Genomic DNA, 23,679 nt, shown 5'->3' with positions numbered 1-23,679 from the left:
GCCGAAGGAGATTGTGCGCATGTACGTATATGTGTCAAATCCCGTGGAGGGTCACTGGGTAATGTAGTCCTTTGTTGTCTGGGCTGGGGATGACGAAGGCGGAGCAAGGGGCGTACTCCTCGTCCCCGATCGCGTCAATCATGAGCACGGGGCGGAGCGGGAGGACCAAGCGCCCGAGTACGTCCTGCCCCGCCGGAAGTGAAGGTGCGGGTTCAGCCGCGGGCTCCGAGCGGGTGAGGCGCGCGGAAACACCGGCGCCTAGAATCGGTGGGGGCGGGTGGCGGACGCCGCAGCTGGGGCCATTTGAGGGGAGCCCCTGGGGCCTGAAGGGCGTTTGTCAGGCGGTACAGAAGGGAACCCGTTGGAGAGGGGAGAAGGGGGCGGGTACGCCCTGTCTAGGGGAGCATGTTTGGCGACCCGGAGTTCCCAAGTCGAGGGGGTAGGGGAGGGCGGGGTTCTGGACGGAGTGTCTTTTGGGAGGTGGCGTGTTCGGGCTGTTATTTAAGAATTGGCAGAGCAAGTGGGGTGGGCCTCGGTTCAAGATATGAGTCGATTTAGAAGGTGGAGGGCCCAGGAGAGGGTGGGGTGCAGGAAGCTTGGGAGCGTTTGAATGTTTTGCGGGCCCAGGAGACCTCAAGGAACTGGATGAGGGGCCGACTGTGGACCCAATTTCATCCGATCCCTATCCTCCTGCCTCCCTGTTTTTGCAGCCCCTGCCCGGATGGCAGCAGTAGTTATAGGGGGAGACACCATGGGCCCCGAGCGTATCTTCCCCAACCAGACTGAGGAACTAGGGCCACATCAGGGCCCTACGGAAGGCACTGGGGATTGGAGCAGCGAGGAGCCTGAGGAAGAGCAGGAGGAAACGGGGGCAGGCCCAGCTGGCTACTCCTATCAGCCCCTGAACCAAGAACCTGAACAAGAGGAGGTGGAGCTGGCACCGGTGGGGGATGGAGAAGATGTAGTTGCTGATATTCAGGATCGGATCCAGGTATGGTGGAGGAGGCCCTGTTCTGGCCAGGTGAAGCTGGGATCCCTGAAGAGCTGGCCCTGAGCTGTCTTCTCTGGCTCTGCAGGCCCTGGGGCTTCATTTGCCAGACCCACCACTAGAGAGCGAGGATGAAGAGGAGGAGGGAGCTACAGGATTGAGCAACCACAGCTCTATTCCCATGGACCCGGGTAAAGAGAACATTTTTTCATTCTATAATACTGATGGAGAAAAGGGACTGGTCAGGGGCGCCTGGGTGGCTCAGTGGTTAAAGCCTCTGCCTTCAGCTCAGGTCATGATCCCAGGGTCCTGGGATCAAGCCCCGCATCGGGCTCTCTGCTCAGCAGGGAGCCTGCTTTCCCCCCACCCCCACCCCCGCCCCTCTGCCTGCCTCTCTGACTACTTGTGATCTCTGTCTGTCAAATAAATAAATAAAATTTAAAAAAAAAAAAAAAAAAAAAAAGAAAAGGGACTGGTCAGACCCAGTAAAGGGAAGTCACAGAGGAACACCCTGATCCTGAAATGATAGTTTGTAATCTAAGATTTTACAGACTTCGGAATCCAGGTGAAACGCTATTGTGCTAGACTTGGGTGGTGGGCAGGCTTGCCTGGAAATAACAAGATAGATTTGGTCGCCCTCCGAGCCCAAGGGTTATGGGTTAATTCAAGAAATGGGGAGCAGAGCTGGTCCCCTAGTTTCTATCCCCTCCCTGACTGTTCTCTGTGATTTCAGAACATGTGGAGCTAGTGAAAAGGACGATGGCTGGAGTAAGCCTGCCTGCGCCAGGAGTTCCGGCCTGGGCTCGGGAGATATCAGATGCCCAGTGGGAAGATGTGGTACAGAAGGCCCTCCAAGCCCGGCAGGGGGTCCCAGCCTGGAAGTGACTAGCCTGAGAGCTGCCTTATCCCCTTGCATTCCAGGCCAGAACCAGCACAGGACTGAACACATCCCTGGTTGTAACGTCCATCTCCATCTTTCTCATCTCCCTTTCCACATCAAGGCAAATCAAGACTTCTTCTCAGAGACCCACTTTATTCAGTTCTGTACATATGGGGACATCGGCCCAAGCCCAACCCATCTTAGCATGTATCACTCTGTGGAGAATAAAGCACCCTATGTACACAGCCAAAAGCTGCACTCCTGTGCCCCTGGGACCTGGGTCCGGCCCTCCTCAGCCCCTCGCCCTTCCAAGGTGTCCAGCAGGGCAAGTGGGGGCCTGCCCATCATCAGCACCAACCAGGAAATAAACAGGTGCTGAGGGAGCCATGCTCGGGGCACTGTGCCCTGCTGCCTCCTGGCTTTGGGAGCCAACAGCCAGGGAAAACAGTCAGCCCCAGGGTGGTCCCTTCCATGTCTGTGATCCCAGGGCTGCTGCTCATCAAAGAGGGGGCACAGGGTAGGGTGTTGTTCACCCCCTTCTCTTGGTCCGTCTGGGCCCTATATTCATCACCTGTGGTCCACAGCCTATGCTTTTCTCCTTTTGACCTCCCATGTGGTCTTGGTCAGGCAGGGGTTAAAGAAAATAATTCAGCCCCATCAGCCTGCACACTGCTGGGGCTGGGGACCTATTTGTGCCTGTTGGGGGTTGGCTCCCCTCCAGCTACTCCAGGGGCCAATGGGGCCTGACCTAACTTTGGTGAGAGTAATCTCCTGCTGCTCCCTATGTGCTTCAGGGGAGGGAGCGAAGGAAAGACACCTGGAGTTCAAGAGGATGAAGGGAAGGAGAGAGGAGCGTTATGTATTCCTGTGTGTATTTCTCAGAGCAGCCTCAGGTAGCTGTGGGGTTAGGAGCAGGAGGGGGACAGGCATCCCCAAGTTGTCTGAGCGCTGAGGATCTCAGTGCTCAGCCTGTCTGTACTAGCCACAGGGAGGCATGAACACATCTGGGGGAGAAGAGGGACCACTGTGTAAGGGTCTCCGCTTCAAGTGCTGCATCCCCTCCCTAGAGTAGCTAGAGAGGCACTGCCTTGCCCCAAGTCAGCCAGTGGGGAGCAGAGGGTGAAGGGCTAGGGCAGCGTCCCAGGGCTGAGTGGGCTGTGGCCCTGCGGAAAGACGGTGAGAGGGTCAGAGAGCCTCCTGGCTGGCAGTTAGGAATTCTTCCGCCCGCTTGTGTGCCTCCAGTGCCTTGATGGTGTACACGTCCTGGGGCAGCTCTGACTTCCGCCGAAGCAGCACCTTCTCCTTCTTGATGTCCTTGAGCATCTGCGTGTGGGTACCGAGACAGTGAAGGATGCTGGTCAATTCCCAAGAGATTCTATGGTTTCCTCCCCTTATTCCTGGGCTCTGCTGCTCCCATCTCTCCCTTCCAGAGCTTTTATTTCTGCTCCCCACTCCCTCTGTGCCTTCCCACCTGCACGGCCTCTGTCTCCACTGTCCTCTTCAGAAGCTGGATGTCCTCTGCCGTGGGGGTCTCTGTCTCCATCGAGTACACAGGAGGCAGTGGTGGAGGCGCTCGAAACATGGGATACTGGGTAAGGAAAGGAGAGGCACAAGCAGGTGCTGAGAGCCACTTCAGAAGTTGGTGGACCTGTCTGCTTCGTGTTCCTCCTCAAACAAACCCTCCCTCGGCCAAACTGGGCCCTGGAGTTCGGAGCAGTGGCAGCAGAGCCTCACCTGGGGATTAAGTCGGGCCAGCTCCTCAATCTTTTGCCACATCTCTTCCCTTTCCTTCATTCGGAACCGGCCCCTAAGGGAGCAAGGACAGGATTGGAGGAGGAGAGTGGGCTTGAGAGAGAACCAGAGGGACCCCAGGGGTGAAGATGGAAGCCCCCAGGTAGAGAGACACTCACTTCTGTTTCTCTGCCTTGTACTGTTGCGTGCAGTCATCAAACAGCTTCTGGTTCATCTCCATAAACAGCTTCAGGGCGTTGTAGATCAGTCCATGGATTGTCCTGCCGCCAGGAAGAAGGATCGGGTATAGGAGGTCTTACCAACGCTGAGGGCGGTGCCAGGACCCCAGTCTGCTCTCTCCCAGGAGGAGTCTCTGCTAAGAGTTTTTGGAGACCTCTGCAGCGTAAACTGCTTTCTCTAGCCAAATCATGTGACTGGACTGGCATTTCAGGGTCTTCTTTTTTTTTTTAAACATTTTATTTATTTATTTGACAGACGAGATCATAAGTAGGCAGAGGCAGGCAGAGAGAGAGGAAGGGAAGCAGGCTCCCTGCCAAGCAGAGAGCCCGATGCGGGGCTTGATTCCAGGACCCTGGAATCATGACCTGAGCCGAAGGCAGAGGCTTTAACCCACTGAGCCACCCAGGCACCCCAGCAATTCAGGGTCTTTATAGCTATTGGTCCGCCTGTCCGTCCTTCACCTCACCCCATGCTCCAAGACCTACCTTCTTCCCAATGCTTCCTACCCTCTGGCCTACACTAATGGTCTCCCCGCAGCAGGGTGGACGGTATCGGCACCACAGTGCACTTGTGTTCAGCAGGAAAACCTCTACAACGCTGGATTCAGCACAGGTTACAAAGATCACATGGGCTTCTCAGAGCACGCCATGAGGTCTCCAAAGCCGCCCACTATCTGGCCATAGAAAGGACACGAGCCCTGCTCTGCTGTATGGTATCACAGCCCTCTCACAGAGCTGTCCCCTCCCTGGGCAGGTCCTCAAGGGCCTCAAGCACCCCCCCCCCCCTCAGTGGCCAGATGAGTCCCACTGGCTCTTTGGTTCTTCCCCACCCTTACGGGGTCACAAACCAGAGCCCCACCATCCAGCCCTGCCCCAGCCCCGTACTTGTTCCAGTGGCTCTTGGAGTTCCTGTAGAGGGCAGGGAACATGATGGGGAGGACTCGGGCAGCATTGTCACTTATCAGGCTCATGATGTACTCATTGTTCCAGTAATAGAGGGCGCGCTCTGCCACCTGGTGGGGACAGGTGGGACTCAGCGGGGACACGGATAGCTGCTTAAAACCCTCCCCAATTTCTGGGAGGCAGGGAACGGGGATGTCAGTCTCACCTGGAAATGGGGGCTGGAGACACACTTGGCAAGCTGGCGGAAGAGTGGTTCCATCACTTTGCTGAACTCCGAAGGTTCAATGACATCCAGAATCTCCTCTAGCTCATTCAGGAACATGACTTCCTTGGGGCTATGGGTCTTGGGCCAGAACTTGAGAAGTCCTACAATCACCTGTGAGGAGGGCACAGGGATAAAATTCTCCCTCAACACCTGCCTGCCTCTGCCAGAAGTCTCCCAGCCCCCTCCCCCAACTTGGGTGGGCACTGTTTGGGTGGCCTCTCCTAACTGCTCACGTTTCTCTGACCAGGACCTGTTTCCTACGTATACATAGGCTCTACTCTTCCTTCAGAGAGGAAAGCGTGTCACCTCTTGGGTCACATCCCTCTTGAGCCCCTGCTTATGGCATTACTTAATAGGCAGACTGGCAAGTCTAACGGACAAGAGGTGTCCTGGGGCTGGGAAGGGGAATTACCGGCTCCGTGAGACTGCTTTCCTTCTCCAGGAACTGTACCACGCAGTAAGCCAGCTGCAAAAGGTTGAAGCAGGAAGGAGGTGAGGTGCAGGGACCAGGTCTCAGAGAGGTCAGGGACAGAAGCAAGAGCCCAGAATGGAAGAAGAGATGTACCGAGGAATTACCCACCCACTCCTTCTGCCACCCCCATCCCAGCTGGAATATCTTCCCCTCCTTCTCTTTTCTCTGCTGCCAGAGTCAGGAATCATCAGGAGGAAGGCAGCTCACCTGAGGGTGGTAGACACTCAGGGACTTGACCTTGTGAAGGGGAAGCAGGACACGGATGAGGAACATCTTGTGCTCTTCCTTAAGGGGCAAGGCAAAGCCGTTGATGATGCTAGGAGTTATGGGAGGCTTGTTAGGACCAAAGGACCGGGTCAAGTTCAGCGCTCCAATCCTTCCAGCCTCCCATAGGCATGCGTCCCCCCACCCCACCTCTCACCTGCCAAGAATCTCTAGGAGCTCAGCAATTCCGTTGTGATGTTCTGTCTCATAGATGAACCTGAGGGAAGAAAGAAAGGCTCTCCTGATAATCCCTGATGTCCCTCCAGCACTCTGCAGAGTCCTCCTACCTCCCTGCTCCCACCCCCACTTAGCAGGGCTTGCTTTGCTCCTAAGCCTGGCTTCTGGCCTCACCTATAGAAGATGTGGTTGATCTGCCGACGAATATAAGCCCGGAGCCCCAAAAACTTGCCATAGATGCGATGCAAGATGGTCTTGAGGAAGTCCCGCTCTCGAGGATCCTCACTGTCAAACAGGTCCAAGAGCTGGGAGCCGGCAAGGGGAAAGGCAGTTGAGTGAGGCAGGAGCCAGGGAGAGCTAGGGTGACCCGGGGTCCTAGCCAGGGGACAGCTAGAGATTCTCTGGGTGGGGGGCGTGGGGACAAGTCTCTGGCAAGCAGAGATATAGCTCTCCCCAGGGCAATGTCTGGATACGCACATTTACGTGCCCCACTGCCGGGGAAGAGGTAACTGTTTCAGTTATGCTGGAAGCTTCCTGAGAGCAGAGAGGTTTGTTTATCCCTCCCACCACCACCTACCTGTCCCTTTGTACCAGACCCAGCTGAAAGCCCATCTATTCAACATATGGAGATGGAACAGGGCTGCCTCAAGGGGGCGCGGGGCTACAGTTCATGGACTAGAAGGAGGGCAGGACAGGGACTTCAGCGACTCACAGCAAGGACAAACTTCTGGTCGATATACTTCTTTGCTATGTTTGGCTGGAAATCAGGAGACTCAAGGAAACGTAAGAAGAACTCATACACGAGCTGTTGGGGGCAATGAGCATCCATTTAGGGGGAGTTCCCCAAGGTCTGGGAGATCCCCCCTAGCTGCAGGTCCCCAAACACCCCACCCCCTGTAGCCAGGCCAGACTGCCCCCTCCCTCTGATACCTGCAGGTGCGGCCAGGCAGCTTCCAGGGTGGGCTCATCCTCTTCTGGGTCAAACTCAGCCCCGGTGGGGTTTGATGAAGGTGGCAGCGTCCGGAAGAGGTTCACTGAAAACTGAGCAGTAGGACCCAGGTGAGCGCTCCTGTCGGGTTTCTCCACAGCCACGGTCCCTCCCCACTCGCCCCATTGCCCCGTGCCCACCATGGTGACTGCCTCAGGGTAGATGGCCTCAGTGACAACATCGCGGCTATGGGTGATATACTCCACCATCTCGTTGAGTCCTGCCCGCTTCACCTCCTTGAACTTGAGGTCACTGAGCGGATCTGACACAAAGTCAAAGAGGACGCAGCACTGGCGCAGCTTCTGGATAAAGAGCTCCTCCCGCTCCTGGGTGGGCGAATCTGGGGGCGGGGAGGCAAGGGTCACACTTTCTTCCCCAGCCCTTCACTGCCCTGTGCTACTCGCCTTACAGGGTTTTCCCCTACCCTGACCTGCCCCCCCCCCCCCCCCGCAACCCAGCCCCGGTGGAACTCCCTCTCATATTCTCTAGAACTTCCATCCCTCCAAAATACCCCAAAAGCCTCCACCTGCCAGTGCCCCCGGGACCCCCTAGGCCTGGTGTACCAGCACCCTTGACCTTTTCCAAGTACCTTTCAGGGCAGGAAGCTTCTGCAACTCCCGGTTTTTGCTGAGATTGAAGCGGGATGAGCTTTGCCGTCGCTCCTTCTTGACAATCTGGGGCCCTCCAGAGTACTTGATTTTGCTGAGCTGCGTTGGGGGTGGCGTGCTGTTGCTGGGACGCTTGTTGGATGATGGGGGCTGGGGCTGGGGCTGCGGCTGTGGCTGCGGCTGGGACTGGGCCTAGTCAAACAAGTGGCTGGTTGGAGTCGGCTCCCCAAGGTATGCCTCCCACCCTGGGCCACTGCCCATTCCACACCCCCAACTCCCCCCTCATCCATCTTTGCCTGTGCAGGCCTGGGCAGCCACATAGCTGTCTCCCTCCCTGGAGCAGCTCCAGTCAGCATCAGAGATAGCTAAGGTCTATTATCCCTAGAAGAGAGGGGTCGAGAAGCCTTGTCTACCAAAATGACGCCTACTGCCTGGGCATCAAGAGCCTTCAAAATGCTTGTTCTGGGGGCACCTGGGTGGCTCAGTGGGTTAAGCCGCTGCCTTTGGCTCAGGTCATGATCTCAGGGTCCTGGGATCGAGTCCTGCATCGGGCTCTCTGCTCAGCAGGGAGCCTGCTTCCCTTCCTCTCTCTGCCTGCTTCTCTGCCTACTTGTGATCTCTCTCTGTCAAATAAATAAATAAAATCTTAAAAAAAAAAAAAAATGCTTGTTCTGGTTCACGAAAAGGCAAATCTAATTGATGAACTGATGGTACCAGAGGCAGAAAAGTGGCTATCTCTCCAGAGGAGGGCTGGCGGGGGTGTGGGCTTAACTAAGAAGGGCCCTGAGGAACATTCTGAATAATGGAAATATTCTCTCTCTTAACTGGATCTGGGAGGTGGGTCTTAGCGGAAACACAGGTAAAAAGTCATTAAGCAGCACATGTGAGATTAGTGTACTTTACTGCTTCACTGAGTCACATTCTTCAGTTCAAGGTTAAAAGAAACACCGCCCCCAATAAAAAAGTTCAAAGAAATTTATTCTTATGTCTCAGTAGTTTTAACTATGAAAAATATAGCTTAAGAAAAATCCTACAGGGGTGCCTGGGTGGCTCAGTTGATGAGCGTCTGGCTTTTGGTTTCAGCTCAGGTCACCGTCTCAGGGTCCTGGGATGGAGCACTCAGTCAGGAGTCAGCTTGAGATTCTCTCCCTCCGCCCCCCATCCCACAAGCACATATGCACACTCTCTCTCGCAAATAAATAAGTAAAACTTAAAAAAAAAAAAAGAAGAAGAAGAAGAGGGGTGCCTGGGTAGCTCAGTTAAGCATCTGCCTTTGGTTCAGGTCATGATTGCAGGACCCTGGGATCAAGTCCTGCACCAGGCTCCCTCCTCAGTGGGGAGCCTGTTTTTCCCTCTGCCTGATGCTCCCCTTCTTACCCTCTATCTCTCTGACAATAACAAAATCTTTAAAAAAAAAAAAAAAAAAAGAAAAATCTTACATATGAAAGAAGGCTTTTGTGTACTTTCTTTACAGTGCTATTTATAAAAGCAGATAAATAAATGGATGGATGGATGGATGGATGGATGGAAGGAAAATCATGGAGTTAAAATTATGTTTATAAAAACTATGTACTAAATGTAATCATACATGGTTCAGCTGTGGAAAACATTTACATAGTCATAGTAATTTGCCCCAAATTGGTGATAAGTATTTTGGGAGCATGGGAAATGTCTGTGTTGGAGATATAAGATGCTGAGGCCTTAATTTTCCATAGTAGAAAGTCAAGAGATAATATCTAACACTAGAAAATTAAAGAGGGGCGCTTGGGTGGCTCGGTGGGTTAAGCCTCTGCCTTCAGCTCAGGTCATGATCTCAGGGTCCTGGGATGGAGCGGCGTATAAGTCTCTCTGCTCAGCAGGGAACCTGCTTCCCCCCACTCCCTCTGCCTGCTGCTCTGCCGACTTGTGATCTCTTTCTCTGTCAAATAAATAAGTAAAATCTTAAAAAAAAAAAAAAAAAAGAAAAGAAAAATTAAAGAACAAAAAGCAGTAAAAGAATCTTATTTGGAAGCACAGAAGTCAATTTCCAAGGAAAGGGGAGTTCAAAGGGGTCTCCAGAGAGCAATAGGAGAGCGGGGGGCTAGGCAGGCGCTGCTCTGTTCATTACAAGGCCAAGGGTACTACCTGACTTTCCTGACAATGTACATGTTGTCATGTTGATAAAAACTTTAAGATAAAACGAAGCTGAAAACTATGTAATGACAGAAAATTGCTTCCTATGCTAAGGTAAATAAGGATAATGCAAAACTGTACAAGCAGAATGAGCTCACCCACATTGTACCACATGCACAAAACCAAAACCCAGCGCAGAAAGAAAAAACAAGAGCAAGTCCGCCACGGTGTTCATGACTATCTCCCATTGTGGCACAATGATACAGGACTTTTCGTCTTTCCTAAATGTTCTGCCGGCTGACCCTTTTATATAATTGGAGAAAAACTGCTGATTTTTTTAAGGCTGTCTCTCTACTTCCTCCCAGACACAGGTGTGGGAGCCCCACAAAGCCCATCTTCAGACGGCTACACACAGGTGTGTGGCTGTCCGCCCCCAGGTCCTGCCAGGTAACCACCTGCGGGGAGAGGGCAGAGGCGAAGCCACAGGACAACTTGCCCCCAGAGACTGCAACAGGACCAGAGGACCGAGGCCATGCCCAGCTGGGTACCCACAGGAGAAGCTGTGACCTTCTGTCCTCATACCTGCCATCCCCACTGGCCCTCCAGTCTCCTCCCCAAACTCTGACTTCCTACCACAGGAATGGGAGAATGCGAAATCCTCTGGGGTAGGGGGAAGGGGAGGAGGACAGAAATGCTATGCTTTGCAGGCTCTGAATTTTTTTATAGAAACAATTATGTCAAGCTTGTGACCTATCTGGGGATCAGAGGAGAAGAGAGACGCACTGGATCCAGCCTGGGGCAGGCCTGTGGGTCCAGGGTAGCTCATTACCTTTTTGGCCATCTGGCCTTCTCCTCCACCTGAAACGACTGCTCCACACACTAACCTGACTAGGGAAGTGCAAGGAAATGGGGCAAGAGCAGCCGCCATACTCGTCTTCTGCTGTGACCAGCGTGTGGCCAGCATGATTTGGGGCAGACTGTGCAAGGCGCCCTGGCGTCTGGGGTCTCTCTTCTGGCATATGGCGGATGGGTCATACCTCAGTGAGGGATAGGGGGGAGAGGCAGAAGGGTGGGAGACCAGAGCCTGGTGTGTGTCAGACACATCCCTGCTTCCGGCCTTAATTTCCCTGTTGTAGGAACAACCAAACCCTTATCTGTGGAGCTTAGTGGTTGAGAATACAGACTCATGCTAAGACTGCCTGGGTTCGACTCCTGCTCTGTCATTTATTAGCCCAGTAACCTCCAAAAGTCACACAGTCTGCCTGCCTCAGTCTCCTCATCTGTAAAGTGGGGATGACAATAGTACCTACTCATAAGGTTGTAATAAGGATTTAAGGGAACATTATATGACTCACAGTTTTTATTAGAAGTGTCTTCTACGATTATCACGATTAATTATTTCCCATCCCTGGATTTTAGGAACGCAACCTGGAAATTCCTCAAACTAGCACACCTCAAAAGTTCCTATGGGACTTTTGTCTTCCCTGGTCTAAAATGGGGGAAACCAAGTGCATCTGGGTGGTTCAGTCAGTTAAGCATCTGACTCCTGATTTCGGCTCATGATCTCAGGGTTGTGAGATTGAGCCCCGTGTTGAGTTCCATGCTGGGCTTGGAACCTACTTAAGATTCTCTCTCTCCCTCTGCCCCTCCCTGCCTTTTCTCTCCCTCTCTAAAAAAAATAAATACCATGGGGGCACCCAAGAAAGCATTTCATCTTTCAAGACACATTTAAGTTCCACCCTCTTCCAAAAAGCCTTCTCAACTCCAACCCTGCAGTGTCCAGTACCTTGCCCTTGACCTCTTGACACTACTTGTCTGTTTCACTGGTTCTGGGATCATCCCCGGTGATGTCTCTTGCTTGGTGTGTTCACATGTCCAACTAGGTAAGTTCCCTGAAAGCCAGGACCCTGGTTTGCACTCCTCTGCGTCCCCTCAGCACTGGCACCTAATAGTCACTCCATGAAGGTCTGGACGGTTGACTGACAGGGGGCCAAGCCCAGACCTTTCCTGTCCCAAGTTGGGACCTATCAGAAAAGAACACTGCGTGGTGTCAGGAGCAGAGGAGAAGGGAAGAACATTAGTGATACCAGGGCCAAGGGCTCAGAAGAACAAAATTCTAAGGAAGAACATATTTCTCTCTGTCCTCCCAGATTAAGACAGACCCCTAGCACCTCCATAAGCCTCACGCAGAGGAGAGGTCCAGGGAAAGGAGGCACTGGACCCAGAAAGGGAGAAGCAAAGCCTCAATTTCCTCTGTTAACAGAGAAATGAACTAATCTCCAAGTAAGGTTAAGAGAACAGAGGGCTGCATGGCTAAAAATCAAAGTTTAAAAAAAAAAAACAGGTCGATGCCTAAGGTCTCTTCCCTACTAGGATTACATCACTGAAGGTGGGGGAGGCCTGAGAGTAGCTGAGCTCAGCCTGCCCCACTACAGCCCATCCCACCGGGCCACCCTGGTTTTGTAAGGATCCTTGGCTCCCAGGCCCCAGACACAAAAGGCATCTGACAGACAGCTGGTCCAGCCAGTAGCACCGGGCTGCCAAATGCCAGTGAGGCATTCCTGGTCTTTTCACTTTTCCCTGGGAAACATACTTGTCAGAAGGGATGTAAGGGGCTGTGCCAGCGACCCACTTCATGTTCAACTCTTTCTCCTAAAAGCTTCAGTTTTTTTTTTAACACGTTTTTTAAAGATTTTATTTTTTAGTAATCTCTATACCTAACAATGGAGCTTGAACTTACAACCCCAAGATTAAGAGCAGCAGGCTTTCCTGACGGAGCCAGCCAGGCGCCTAGTAAAAGCTTCAGGTTTTTTTTTTTTTAAGATTTTATTTATTTATTTGAGAAAGAGAGAGAGTACACTAGAGGGAGAGGAGCAGAGGGACAGGAACAAGCAGACTCTGTGCTGAGCTCAGAGCCTGAGGTGGGGCTCGATCTCATGACCCTGAGATCGTGCCCTGAGCCAAAATCCGGAGTCAGACACCTAGCTGGCTGAGCCACTCAGGTGCCCCAAAGCTTCAGCTTTTGACTCTTCTACTGACCCGGGCTGGAGGTGGGAAGCAGGTGAGTCCCCTGGAGAACCTTCTGTAACCCTCCCATCATGGGTGGACACTGACCAGAGGCAAGCCAGCCAACCCACTCCCCACCCCTTACTGGTTCTGCCTGGTCCCTTCTGAGACTATGTCATGGCCAACTCCTCTGCCTGAGCTCGCTCTCCTCCCACCTCCAAGAAGCATTCCCAGATTCAGGCCTCCAGCAGTCAAGTGGGACTTCAGATTTAGGCACCAAGTTCACTTTTAATAAGAGACTGCCACTAAACTTGCCCACTCTGAACCAATCCCAGTCCAAACTGATCTTAACACAGCCACCATTAATAACCAAACTCAAATATTTAAACCTGAAGCAGGAGACAGAAATACAAATTAAGCACTACAGAAAGTATTATGGCATGGGGCGTCTAGGTGGCTTAGTCATGGTTAAGCGTCTGCCTTCGGCTCAGGTCATGATCCCAGGGTTCTGGGATTGAGCCCCAGTTCAGGCTCCCTGCTCCACAGAAAGTCTGCTTCTCCCTTTCTCTATCAAATAAGTCAATAAAATCTTCAAAAAGAAAAAAGAAAAAGAAAAAGAAAGAAAGTAAGAAAGAAAAACGCAAAGATTAACATCACTGCTTTTGCTCAACAAATTAACTAGTCAAATAAAGATCATTTTCGTGTAAAAGCCCCAAGACCGCAGGGGCATTCTCTCCTCTCCAGAGCTCCATCTAGCTGTGCTTCATTATTTTCTCCCTTCATTTATTGACTAAAGTCATGCTAAGCCTTAGAGATTAAAAGGTGGCCCCTGTCCTCAGAGAGCTCACAGTCCAGTGGGCGAGACCAACACGCCAGCAGCTCTCAGGGGTATGAAAAAGCAGAGAGGGCCACCATGGATCTGGGAACACAGGCTCTGGCTGAACAATTAGCGAAGACACTCTTGCAGGCGTGACTTCTGACTTGGCTCTCAAAGGACACACGAGTTCAGCAGGCAAAGAAAGAGCACAGGAAAATAAAGTCGTCCACGCCAGCGGAATCTCATCAGTAAGGGCCCAGAGTTATAAAAGGGCTTGTATTGGAGGATGGGAAGTCCAGCGGGGCTGAGAAACCAGGAGGGGAGCAGGAAGAATGGGGTGGGGCCAGCTCACAGGGGTCCAGAGTGTGAATCTGAACTGTAACCCCTAAGCAGTGAGATACCAAGAGAGCTTTTTTTTTTTTTAAAGATTTTATTTATTTGACAGAGAGCACATGCACACAAGCAGGGGGAGCGGCAGCAGAGGGAGAAGGAGAAGCAGGCTCCCCACTGAGCAGGGAGCCTGATTCGGGACTCAACTCCGGGGTCCTGGGACCATGACCTGAGCCTAAGGCAGACACTTAACAGATGGAACCATGCAGGCGCCCCAACAGAGCCTTTTAAATTCAGGATTGATAAGATAAAAAAATGTTTTTAGGGTAACAACTCTGGGTACTGGGAGGACAGACTGAAGTGGGTAAGATTGGGATAGTGTCTTCCTCCCTCTGTCCCCACTCCCAGAACTCAGGATGGGGAACAGGATATAAAAGGGTCCAGGGCAGTGAGCTGTTCTCTCCATAGACCAGGAAGGACTGCTGCCTGCAGCAGTGGGTCAAACGGGAGCCTGACCCCATCTCTCAGGCTCCTTTCCACTCTAAGACTCTTCAATAACCTCAGAACCAGCGTATCATGTCAGTAAGAACCTGGGAGAATTGGCTCCTGGGCCACACCACACCAGATTGCATTCTAGCTCAACTGTTTACTGGCTGAGTTAACCTCACTAAGCCTCAGTTCCATCTGTGAAATGGGATGATGATGATAATGGAATGACCTCAGGGGAGTGTTGTCTAGATTAAGTGAGATTAAAAGATTAAATGCCGGGCGCCTGGGTGGCTCAGTGGGTTAGCTGGGGTCATGACCCCGGGGTCCTGGGATCAAGCCCCGAATCGGGCTCTCTGTTCGGCAGGGAGCCTGCTTCCTCCTCTCTCTCTCTTTGCCTGCCTCTCTGCCTGCTTGTGATCTCTGTCTGTCAAATAAGTAAAAAAATTTAAAAAAATAAATAAATAAAGTAAAAGATTAAATGCAAGCAAAGGTCTGAGGACAGAGCCTGGGAAATTGAACAGTGTGAGTCCTCAAATTCAAGTCAACCCAACACCTGTGACCACGACCTTATTTGGAAACAGGGTCTTCGCAGACATAATCAAGTTGGGGTGGGCCTTAAGTCCCATACAGCTGGTGTCCTCATAAGAAGAGGGCAATGCAGGGGCACCTGGATGGCTCAATCAGTTGAGCCTCCAACTCTTTTTTTTTTTTTTTTTTTTTTTTTTAACTTTTTAATACAAAATAACAAGCATTCCATTTTGCACCATTAAACTCTTGATTTCGGCTCAGGTCATGCTCTCAGGGTCCTGGGATCAAGCCTGGTGTTGGACTTCTGGCTCAGAGGCGAGTCTGCTTATCTCCCTTTCCCTCTGCCACTCCCCCTGATTGCATGTTCTCTCCCTCACAAATGAATAAATAAATCTTTAAAAAAAAAAAAAAAGAAGAAGAAGAAGAAGAAGAAGGAGGAGGAAAGGTGAACAGAGAGACATAGAAAAACAGGGAAGAACCCTATGTGAAGACTGAGGAGGAGATTGGAATGATCTATCCATAAGCCAAGGAACAGCAAGGATTGTTGAAAACCACCACAAGCTAGGGAAAGAGGCATGGGAGAGACTCTTCCCTGGAACCTCAGAAGGACACGGACTGTTGACATGTCAATTTCAGATTTCTGGCCTCCAGAACCATGAGAGGATCAATCTCTGTCATTTTTTTTTTTTTTAAGATTTTGTTTATTTATTTGACAGACAGAGATCACAAGTAGGCAGAGAGGCAGGCAGAGAGAGAGTTGGGGAAGCACGCTCCCCGCCGAGCAGAGAGCCTGATGTGGGATCGTAACCTGAGCCAAAGGTAGAGGCTTAACCCACTGAGCCACCCAGGCATCCCAATCTCTGTTATTTTAAGCCATCTCATCTATAGGCATGTGTAATGGCTGCCCTGGGACCCTGACACACAAGTAACTACTCAATAAAATAAATGGTGGCTGCTATCATTATTAGGATCAGTTGAAAAGGCTCTGGCAAATGCATGACCCAGGGTAAAAGCGCCCCAAACTCTGCACTAGAAAAAGCAAGGGAAGGACTGTGCCAAACGGCTTTGGAGGACCTGAGCCTGGCAGCCCAGCCCCCAACTCTTCCACCATCCCTCTGCCCAGGGCCCCATGGGGACAAGCCTGGAAAATCATGCACAGTTCCTGCTGCTGTCTCCTACAGGGGAGCCCTAGGCAACGTTTCACAGAACAGAGCCCAAGGTGAACTCAGCACTCTCCTCTTTCAGAAAGGCCTCGCTCATATCGACCCCACTGCCTTTAACCCATGTTTCCAGAAAGGCAGTGGAGAGAAATCCCCACAGTTGGTCTCAGCATCTTTCTTAGCCTATTTGAGCTTTCATTTTCCTACCTATGAAAGGAGACGGTTAGACTCTAAGGTCGCCTCCAGCACTTTTCTGAAGCTGACTGGTTTGCTTATTGATCACTAATGCATTCAAATACAGGTACTTCTGGTGTGCCAGGCCCTTCAGCATGGGAGGGGAACCTCACAGAGCTCAAGCTGACACAAGGGTTCAAACTGATGAATAACGAATTTACATCAAATTGTTTAACTACAGCTGTGGTTCGTTGCTGCCCTGACCACATCCTGTCGAGGAGGGATAGGGAGGTGGTCAAGGAAGGTGGCTTTTAGGACAAGACATCCAGTCTACCTAGTAACCAAACAAGTGGGAGTTAGTTAGGCAAGAGATGAGAACTGCCCTCTAACTATTCCTTTCTGTCCCTTTAAATCCTGTCTCTAAGTCCCTCTTGCTGCTTTGAATGTCGGTTGCCAGCTCCCAGCCACCTTCCCTGTGGGTCCCACAGATGTCACCATTCCTAAAGGGGAGACTGAGCCCAGAGGAGTGTTGCCCAGGAGCGCGGACTGATTATTTATTAAGAACCAAGTGCATGAGGACACCTGGCTGGGTCAGTCAGTAGAAGCATGTGATGCCTGATCTTGAGGTCGTGAGTTCAAGCCCCACATTAGGTGTAGAGATTACTTCTTTTTCTTTCTTTCTTTTTTTTTTTTTTTAAGATTTTATTTATGTATCTGACAGAGAGAGAGCAACGTGCGTGCACAAGCAGAGGGAGTGGCAGGCAGAGGGAGGAGCAGGCACCCCGCTGAGCAAGGAGCCCAATGTGGGACTCAATCCCAGGACCCTGAGATCATGATCTGAGCCGAAGGCAGATGCTTTACTGACTGAGCCACCCAGGCATCTCTAGAGGTTACTTTAAAAAAAAGTTAATAAATATAAATAAAAACACCCCCGACCTCCAAAAAAAGAACCAATGCATGAGCATAGAGGTACGTGAAAAAAGCAATGCACCAGCTCCAGCACACCCAGCTCCTCCCCTCAGAGTCCACAGTCTCGTGGAGAGAAACACATGTTGGACAAATAGTTACAACATCCAGTGATAAGGCCTATCCTAGAGACACGCTCAGATTACTGCATAAGTGCAGAGGAAGGAGGAATTCATATTTTGTGGTCCCCACCTCCCTTGTTTGTAAAATGGGAAAAACCTACCCTGTTTCTTCTGATGATTTAAGTGAGACCTAAAATGACGGTCAGCAGTGTGAAAAGTGCTTGGATCTCTTTAGAGGTGATAGGGACCAGAAGTACCCAGAAAAAGCCAAAACCAGGGTTAACCCCAAACACTTATTAATCGATGTATTCTTCCCAAAAAACTCACAAGCTGTGCCCATAACTGGAGAGCTATTTCCTGTTGTCCTCCAACCCCCTGAACAGTTCAGAACAGGACAGAAGAAGCAGAGAAAGCAAGGATCACCAATTTCTGAGTAACACAGGTACTTGCTCAAGTGTCCCTGGGCCTGGCCACCATCTTGAGCATCTCACTTTGCACACTCCTGAACTTTCCTGGACATACTCTGGACTTAAGTCTCTCCACCCTCCAGTGCTCTTTCGGCTTGCCATTTATGGCTTTACAGCCCTAGATTGCCAAGCTGTGCTGACCTCTGCTCATGTCCATCCTTTAGCAGCTCCTCTACAATCAGAACCAAGGGCAGTGGGCCCAGCCCTGTCTGCAGTGTGGGGACACCAGCCTTTCCCCACCCCCTTGCCCTACCCTGAGCCTTGCTGAAGCCACTCGTCCCCCACTGAGCACCCGCGTACTTTTTCCCCTTCTCCCCAGCCCCTGATACCCTTAGCTTGCTGCCTAAGGAGAAGGGAATTCTCATCACTCACAGTTGGTAGACAGAGAAACGACCTGCTTGGGAGCTGATGGGGAGTCTGAAGTCCCGCAGACTCTCTCTGCTCTACACCAGCCACAGGGGAAGGCTTCCCAAGGGCAGCTACCTGGCTGGGCTGTCCAAGTCCCTCCCAGGCTGCGGAAATCCTGTCCCTTCTGCTGGGATAACTCCCAGCCCCCTGGGATCCCTCACCCACTGGGCATCAAGCACATGGAGCTGGTGCCTGCCCCGTAACTAGGGCCCTATCCGTGATCATTACCTCGTCGGTGCTCTCGCCTCCACCATCCTTGCTTGAGCTGCTGGGCTTGGCCGTGCCTTTGGCAAGCTTGGGGGGCTCCTGAAGGGGGAAGATGGAGGTAGTCAGCAGGTGCAAGGGGGAGAGAGTGGCCTCATCTGGACCCCTTAAGTCTGTGCTGTAATTATCTTCTGTCCAACTGAACCAATCAATCAATTGGAATCACGGAGCATGTACTCTGTACCCAGGCCAGGGGAGGAGGGCTGGGGATACACAGAGCGAGAGTCAGTCCCTCCACACAGTCTGGAATCTGATCAGGAAGACACTGTGAAGACAGGATAATTAAGCAAGATAGTGTTCTGTCACCACGCATGGCTGGTGTAGGAGTTGGGGTCTGGGAGGGCCTCTGTCTAGGAAGAACCAGGGTGAGGGGCTTGAAGGAGAAGCACCATAGCACAAGATACTCAGCCTATATGGGAAGGAGGAGCCAAGGCTCTCACGCTGGAGGGGAGGGAAACGCCACTCCCCCCCCCCCAAGGCCATCTGCAAAGACCTGGAAGCCTTTTTTTGGGAAATTACAAATCACACCCAGACTAGAGGGTGCTACTGGCCCAATCAGGTATAGGAACTATCCCAAGAACTCCCCGGTAGACAAGCACAGAGACAGGGACGGGGGTAAAACCCTAACCTGCCACAAAGACGAGCGCTAGTCTGAAGTCTCCCTCGGGAACTGGGCCGCTGGCTCAGAGCTCTGGCCTGCCCAGCCTCTCTTCCTATGCTTCGGGCCAAAAAAAGCAACTGCACAGGGACAGGACGGGGAAAATGTGAAAAAGACTTGGGGATTTAGGTCTGATTGCAAGCTCAACACAAATCATCCAAGTGCCAGGGCTGTACCCCCTGACCTTCCATCCAATTAACAGAGTGTGGAGTGCTTGGCATGGGGGAGGGGGGAGAGCAGGAAAGGGCCCCTGTCCTTGGCACTTCATGGGACTGTTTGGCCAGATCTGGTTCACTCGTGAGCATCAGACTGAGAGGGACAACGACAAATCCTAGGTTTTCTTCTGGCGAAATACAACCCATACTGGGAGTGGGTTCAAAAGCCTGTCCTGAGAGCAACAGCTGCAAGGCCGGGATGGCTCAAAATGGAAGGAGTCCCGGCAGTGGGTGAGCAAAGAAGGGGTTTTATGAATAAATGAAGAGCTGCATGCGAACTAAAGCAGCGACTTGTTCTATGTGGGTCCGGGAGCCCAAGAGCCATGGGATGAAGTGGCAGGAAGACAGGCTGAGGTTCTGAACGAGAAAGAATTTTCTCCTAGAGCAGCAGCACAGAAACTGGCTGCCTCATGGGGCTGCAAGCTCCCGGGTCCCGAGAGCCTTCCAGCAAAGGAGCATTCCTGACTCCTCTAAACCATGGGCAGAAGGGATGGGAGCCCTAAATGCAGACTCAGTCAGAGGAAGTCACTTCCAGCTCCGAGATTCTGCCGCTAGAAGGCACCTGAGCCCCTTCAGTGACAAATGTTAAGTCATAGGGACTATGGGGGCACAGGGATTTCTGCGAGAACAGAGCTCTGTGTGGGCTGGAGGAGGGGGCAGGGAGGAAGAGAGCCCTTCCCAGGTGTGGAGCAGCTCTACATGTCACAGGGCGCTCCTCCTTGGGGCTAAGCACCCTCTCCCCTGCCCACCGACCAGGCTGGGCACACTGACCCCTCGCCAAGGGGCCAGGGAGTATGGCTCAGAGCATGGGGTGTGGCGCAACAGGACGAGGGGGTGCAGGCACAAGTCACTGAGGTGCCCGCACGTTCCCCAGACATGGGCCACGTGGACAAAGCTGACCCATCTTTGCATGGGTTTCATCTCTCTGCTCCACCGCAAGCTCCTTCTCCTTTTAGCACCCCTCCACCAGCCTGACTGCTCAAACCTATCAGGGAGTGCTCCTAAGAGAGATCCCAGCTGCCTGCCTGCGTGGGTGAGTGTGGGGGCATGGGGAAGCCACGCCCACCACCCGTGCTCCCTGGCTCCTGCAGAACAGGGGGAGTGTGCACACGGCGGAGCACCCCAGTGCACCCCAGAGCACCCTACAACAGTCCAGTGTCAAGTGCCACCTGCATGGTGGTTCGGACCCCACACTCTGTTTCGGGCCCAAATCTTACTAGCTCTATAATCGTAAGCAGGTGATCCAGGGTCTCTGAGCCTCAGTCCTCAGCTTTTAAGTGACAGCAATCAAATGATCTAATCCCCTGTAGCAGTGTCCATGAGGCACGTGAATATCCCAATGTTAGCCATGGGTATGACTATTATCAAAAGCGAGAAGGTAGAAAGGAGCAGGGGCACACGGCCTAGGAACCTAAGAGGTACATTCCCAGATCAGAACCTGAGGGAAGAGAAGGGAAGCAAATCACCTCGAGGGATTGACTCGGTACCCATCTACTGAGTGCCTACTGTGTGCAAGGAAGCTGGCCAGCCAAAATGGAGCTTAGTTATTATCTCAAGGGGGGAGAAAAGATTTCTTCACAATTAATTCTAGTCCACAGGAACACAGAAAGACCCCAAGGGACCTATCAAGTGTTCTGCAAACCCAGGGGAGGAGGGAGAGCTCCCTCCTAACTGAGGGCTCAGTTAGGGCTCAGTCAGGAAAGGCTTCAGGGAGGAGGCCGTGAAGGATGACCAAGACTGGGCCCAGCAGAGATGAAGAACGAGGAAAGGGGATGGACCCAAACTATAGATCCCCACCCACCCCTCCTCTCTGTTCCCACCCCATCTAGGCAAACCTCAGTCACACTGTCCCTCCACCCCCTCCGGACTTGTTAACACTGAAGGAGGCCAAATGCAACGGGAAATCAAGAACAGAAAGTTAAACCTTAAAGGGAATCAAAGATGCCTGGCTTTGTGCACCCCAATTCCGCCAATACTCTTTCCCAGCCAAGTACTATGGTCAAATATCTATGGTCCTAGCAAGTCTAAGAATCTTCTCAATCGTCTAGTAGAAGGCTTTTTGTAGATGGGACAGTATCTGTTCCAACAAGACTAAAAATTAAAGATGGGTGGGGACCTCACCAGCATCCTCTGAATTCCACACCCCTCCACACTCCTTGACGGAGCCCCTTAGCCTCAGGTGCGGCTGTGTGTCATTCACAGCTCCACTGCCCAAACCACCTCAGCAGGCCCACTCCCCAAGGACACAGGGCCTAAGTGCAGCACACCAACCTGCCAAGCTCAGGACCCCAGAAGCTTCAGTGCCTAGTACACCATCACCAGCCCTCCATTCAGAACCTCTGTCCCTTGAGGTTATGTGGACAACCCAGAATCACACTTGCCTGCCAAATCTCTGAAAGCCCTAAGATAAAGAGTTGAACTGATAAGGTCAGGGACGGCAACCCAGCAACCCAGCCCACTGGCGGGCAAATGAAAGCAAGACACCTCTGGGGTCATAAAGTGGCTGAGCAGAGCACCAGACCAGAGCCAGCCCCCACCACGAGGGGCCAACCCCAGGAGAGGAGAAGCTGGGGGAGGCTGGAACTGGTATCCTAGCATCCTCTGTGTGAGTCTGTACCTCAAAGGAACCACACCTCTGAGTCAGACCTCAGCAACAGCAGGAAATAGAAGGTAGAGAAAGGCAGGGATGAAGAACAGGCGAAGGCAGTATGGAGGTAGAAGAGGAAGCTAAAGAAGGCAACATCAAGAAACAGTCTGTATCAGGACACCATGAGGAAGTCAAGGGTGTCCAGGGGCGGCTATCTGGCCTTTGGGGTAAGAAGGAAAACTAATCCAATAGTAAGGGCAGATTCCCGATTTGAGGGTACTGTAGCCCAGGAAGGCAGGAATCCACCACTGGTGCAAAATTGGAAAAATGCAAAGGTTACCCTAAGATCAGGAATAAAAGGAGGAGCTTGCTCAGAGTAGGAAGGGTAACTGACTTAGGATGAACCTGCAAGTCGGTTGATGCCTGATAGGGAGGCTTTGGTACAAAGGCGGCCTTTAAATCAAGAGACCTCCTATTGCAGCTGGGCCTCCAAGCAGGCTGTGTGACCTTGGCCAAGTCCCTTCCCTTATCGGGACCTCAGTCTCCTCATCTGTATCACTAAGGATTGCACTGAATGCACTCAGAGGTCCCTTCCAGCATTGACGTTCTGAGGTTCCATCAACAGAAGGAAGGGCTCAGTCTGGCTTACAAGTTTGTGTGTGAAGGAAGAACTAGAGGGAGGGGCCTAGGCCAGATTTGGTGGAGGAGAGAGAAAGCAGAGCGGTTCTAGGTCAAGGAGCTTCGCGGGGAGGGAGAAGGGGCTGTAGGGGACGGTGGAGAAGGCCGGCCCAGGCCCAGGCCCAGGCATGTAAGAAGAGAAGGGGCTGCGCGCAATGGGGGGCGGGGGGGAGGGAGGTGGGCTGGAGGGAGGTGCAGTCTCAGATGAGGGGCTGTCCCAAACGGGTAAACGGGTGGGGAGTGGGGGGGAGAGGGGCGCTGGTGGAGAAAAAGCAGGGGAGTGACCTGGGAGTGGGGCAGATCTGGAGGGAGGTGGTTACCCAGGGCCGGGGGTAGGGGAAGGGAGGAATGGATGGAGGTGTACGCGGGGGACTCCATCCCAGGCAAGGTGAGGGAGGCTTCCCAGCTGCGGCACAGGCTGGGGGTGCGGCCAGCAGCGGGGGTGGAGAGCTAGCCCCGGGAGTCCTGCGGGGGCCGGACGGGAGGGTCAGTCTGGGGCTGTCCCGGGCCTGGCTCGGCCTCTCCCAGAGCTCCGCGCAGGCCCCGAGGCGGAGGCGCGAGGAAAAGAGCCACACTCACCTTCTCCTTCTTCAGTTTATAGGGCATCTCGGCCCGTCCGGACCCAGCCCGGCTCCTGCGGCCCCGCTCCGGCTCCGGCTTTGCTCGGCCGCACTCGGCCCGCTCGGCGTCTCTTCGCCACCGCCTGCGCGCTGCGCCCGGGTCGAGTGGTGATTGCGCCTCCAATTGGCCCGAACTCTTACAAACCTGCCTGACAACCAGGCGCCGCCTCCTCGGATTGGTTACTGGGGCCAAGCAGCTTCCTTTTTTTCTCATTGGAAAGGAAGAGTACAAACCGCCAGGGTTCGTCTCCCAGAATTGGTTGAAGCGGGAGGTCCCGCCCTAAAGTGGGTCGAGCTTAACAAAGGAGGCGGGGATAAGGGGAAGCCCTAGCATAGCACCCAGTGCCGCACACCGGCGTCTGGTGTGTGTCGGCCTCGGCCATTCTTCGCAGCCCGGTCCCTTCCAAAGTGGCTTTTACTCTTTCCCTGCTCTGCTCCTTCGCTCAGTCCGAATGGAAGGAAAGAAGCCGTAAAATGAAGGGTACCTTTCTTCATCAGGATTACTTAGCACTAATTGCATATGCAAAATTGGTGGAGAGAGCTCCCGATTGTCCTCCAGGGAATCCGTTTCCTAGACGGGACTTGCAGAGAATGAAAGGAGAAGGCTGGCTCGCGGGGACCTT

The 23,679-nt window shown here is 52.7% G+C and overlaps 2 protein-coding genes across 6 annotated transcripts; one reads left to right on the top strand and one right to left on the bottom strand.

Annotated features, from left to right (window-relative positions):
- Positions 1–56: 56 nt before the first annotated feature.
- MEA1 (male-enhanced antigen 1) lies at positions 57–2,120 on the top strand. 4 transcript variants are annotated; one of them, XM_059178028.1, is made up of 4 exons: positions 57–204; positions 711–991; positions 1,077–1,179; positions 1,722–2,120. In XM_059178028.1, exons 1-4 carry the CDS (start codon positions 90–92, stop codon positions 1,871–1,873), a joined length of 651 nt encoding a protein of 216 aa, XP_059034011.1. In that variant the 5' UTR covers positions 57–89; the 3' UTR covers positions 1,874–2,120. The 4 variants fall into 4 exon arrangements, with proteins under 4 accessions (XP_059034011.1, XP_059034012.1, XP_059034010.1 ...); XM_059178029.1 differs by having other exon boundaries at positions 144–233; XM_059178027.1 differs by having other exon boundaries at positions 196–267.
- Positions 2,002–23,177, bottom strand: PPP2R5D (protein phosphatase 2 regulatory subunit B'delta). 2 transcript variants are annotated; one of them, XM_059178018.1, is made up of 16 exons: positions 23,016–23,177; positions 18,263–18,340; positions 7,497–7,701; positions 7,048–7,247; positions 6,850–6,960; positions 6,632–6,724; positions 6,094–6,224; positions 5,900–5,959; positions 5,686–5,794; positions 5,419–5,472; positions 4,947–5,117; positions 4,724–4,851; positions 3,779–3,880; positions 3,603–3,675; positions 3,340–3,456; positions 2,002–3,191 (listed from the first exon to the last, which is right to left on the bottom strand). In XM_059178018.1, the coding sequence occupies exons 1-16, from the start codon at positions 23,040–23,042 to the stop codon at positions 3,054–3,056; spliced, it is 1,797 nt and encodes a 598-aa protein (XP_059034001.1). In that variant the 5' UTR covers positions 23,043–23,177; the 3' UTR covers positions 2,002–3,053. The 2 variants fall into 2 exon arrangements, with proteins under 2 accessions (XP_059034001.1, XP_059034000.1); XM_059178017.1 differs by having other exon boundaries at positions 7,497–7,707; positions 23,016–23,176.
- Between the last annotated feature and the right edge of the window lie 502 nt (positions 23,178–23,679).

The sequence above is a fragment of the Mustela lutreola genome, chromosome 6 (assembly GCF_030435805.1).
Source record: "Mustela lutreola isolate mMusLut2 chromosome 6, mMusLut2.pri, whole genome shotgun sequence".
Classification (NCBI taxonomy): Eukaryota; Metazoa; Chordata; class Mammalia; order Carnivora; family Mustelidae; genus Mustela; species Mustela lutreola.
This window is presented reverse-complemented; position numbering and strand designations above follow the sequence as displayed.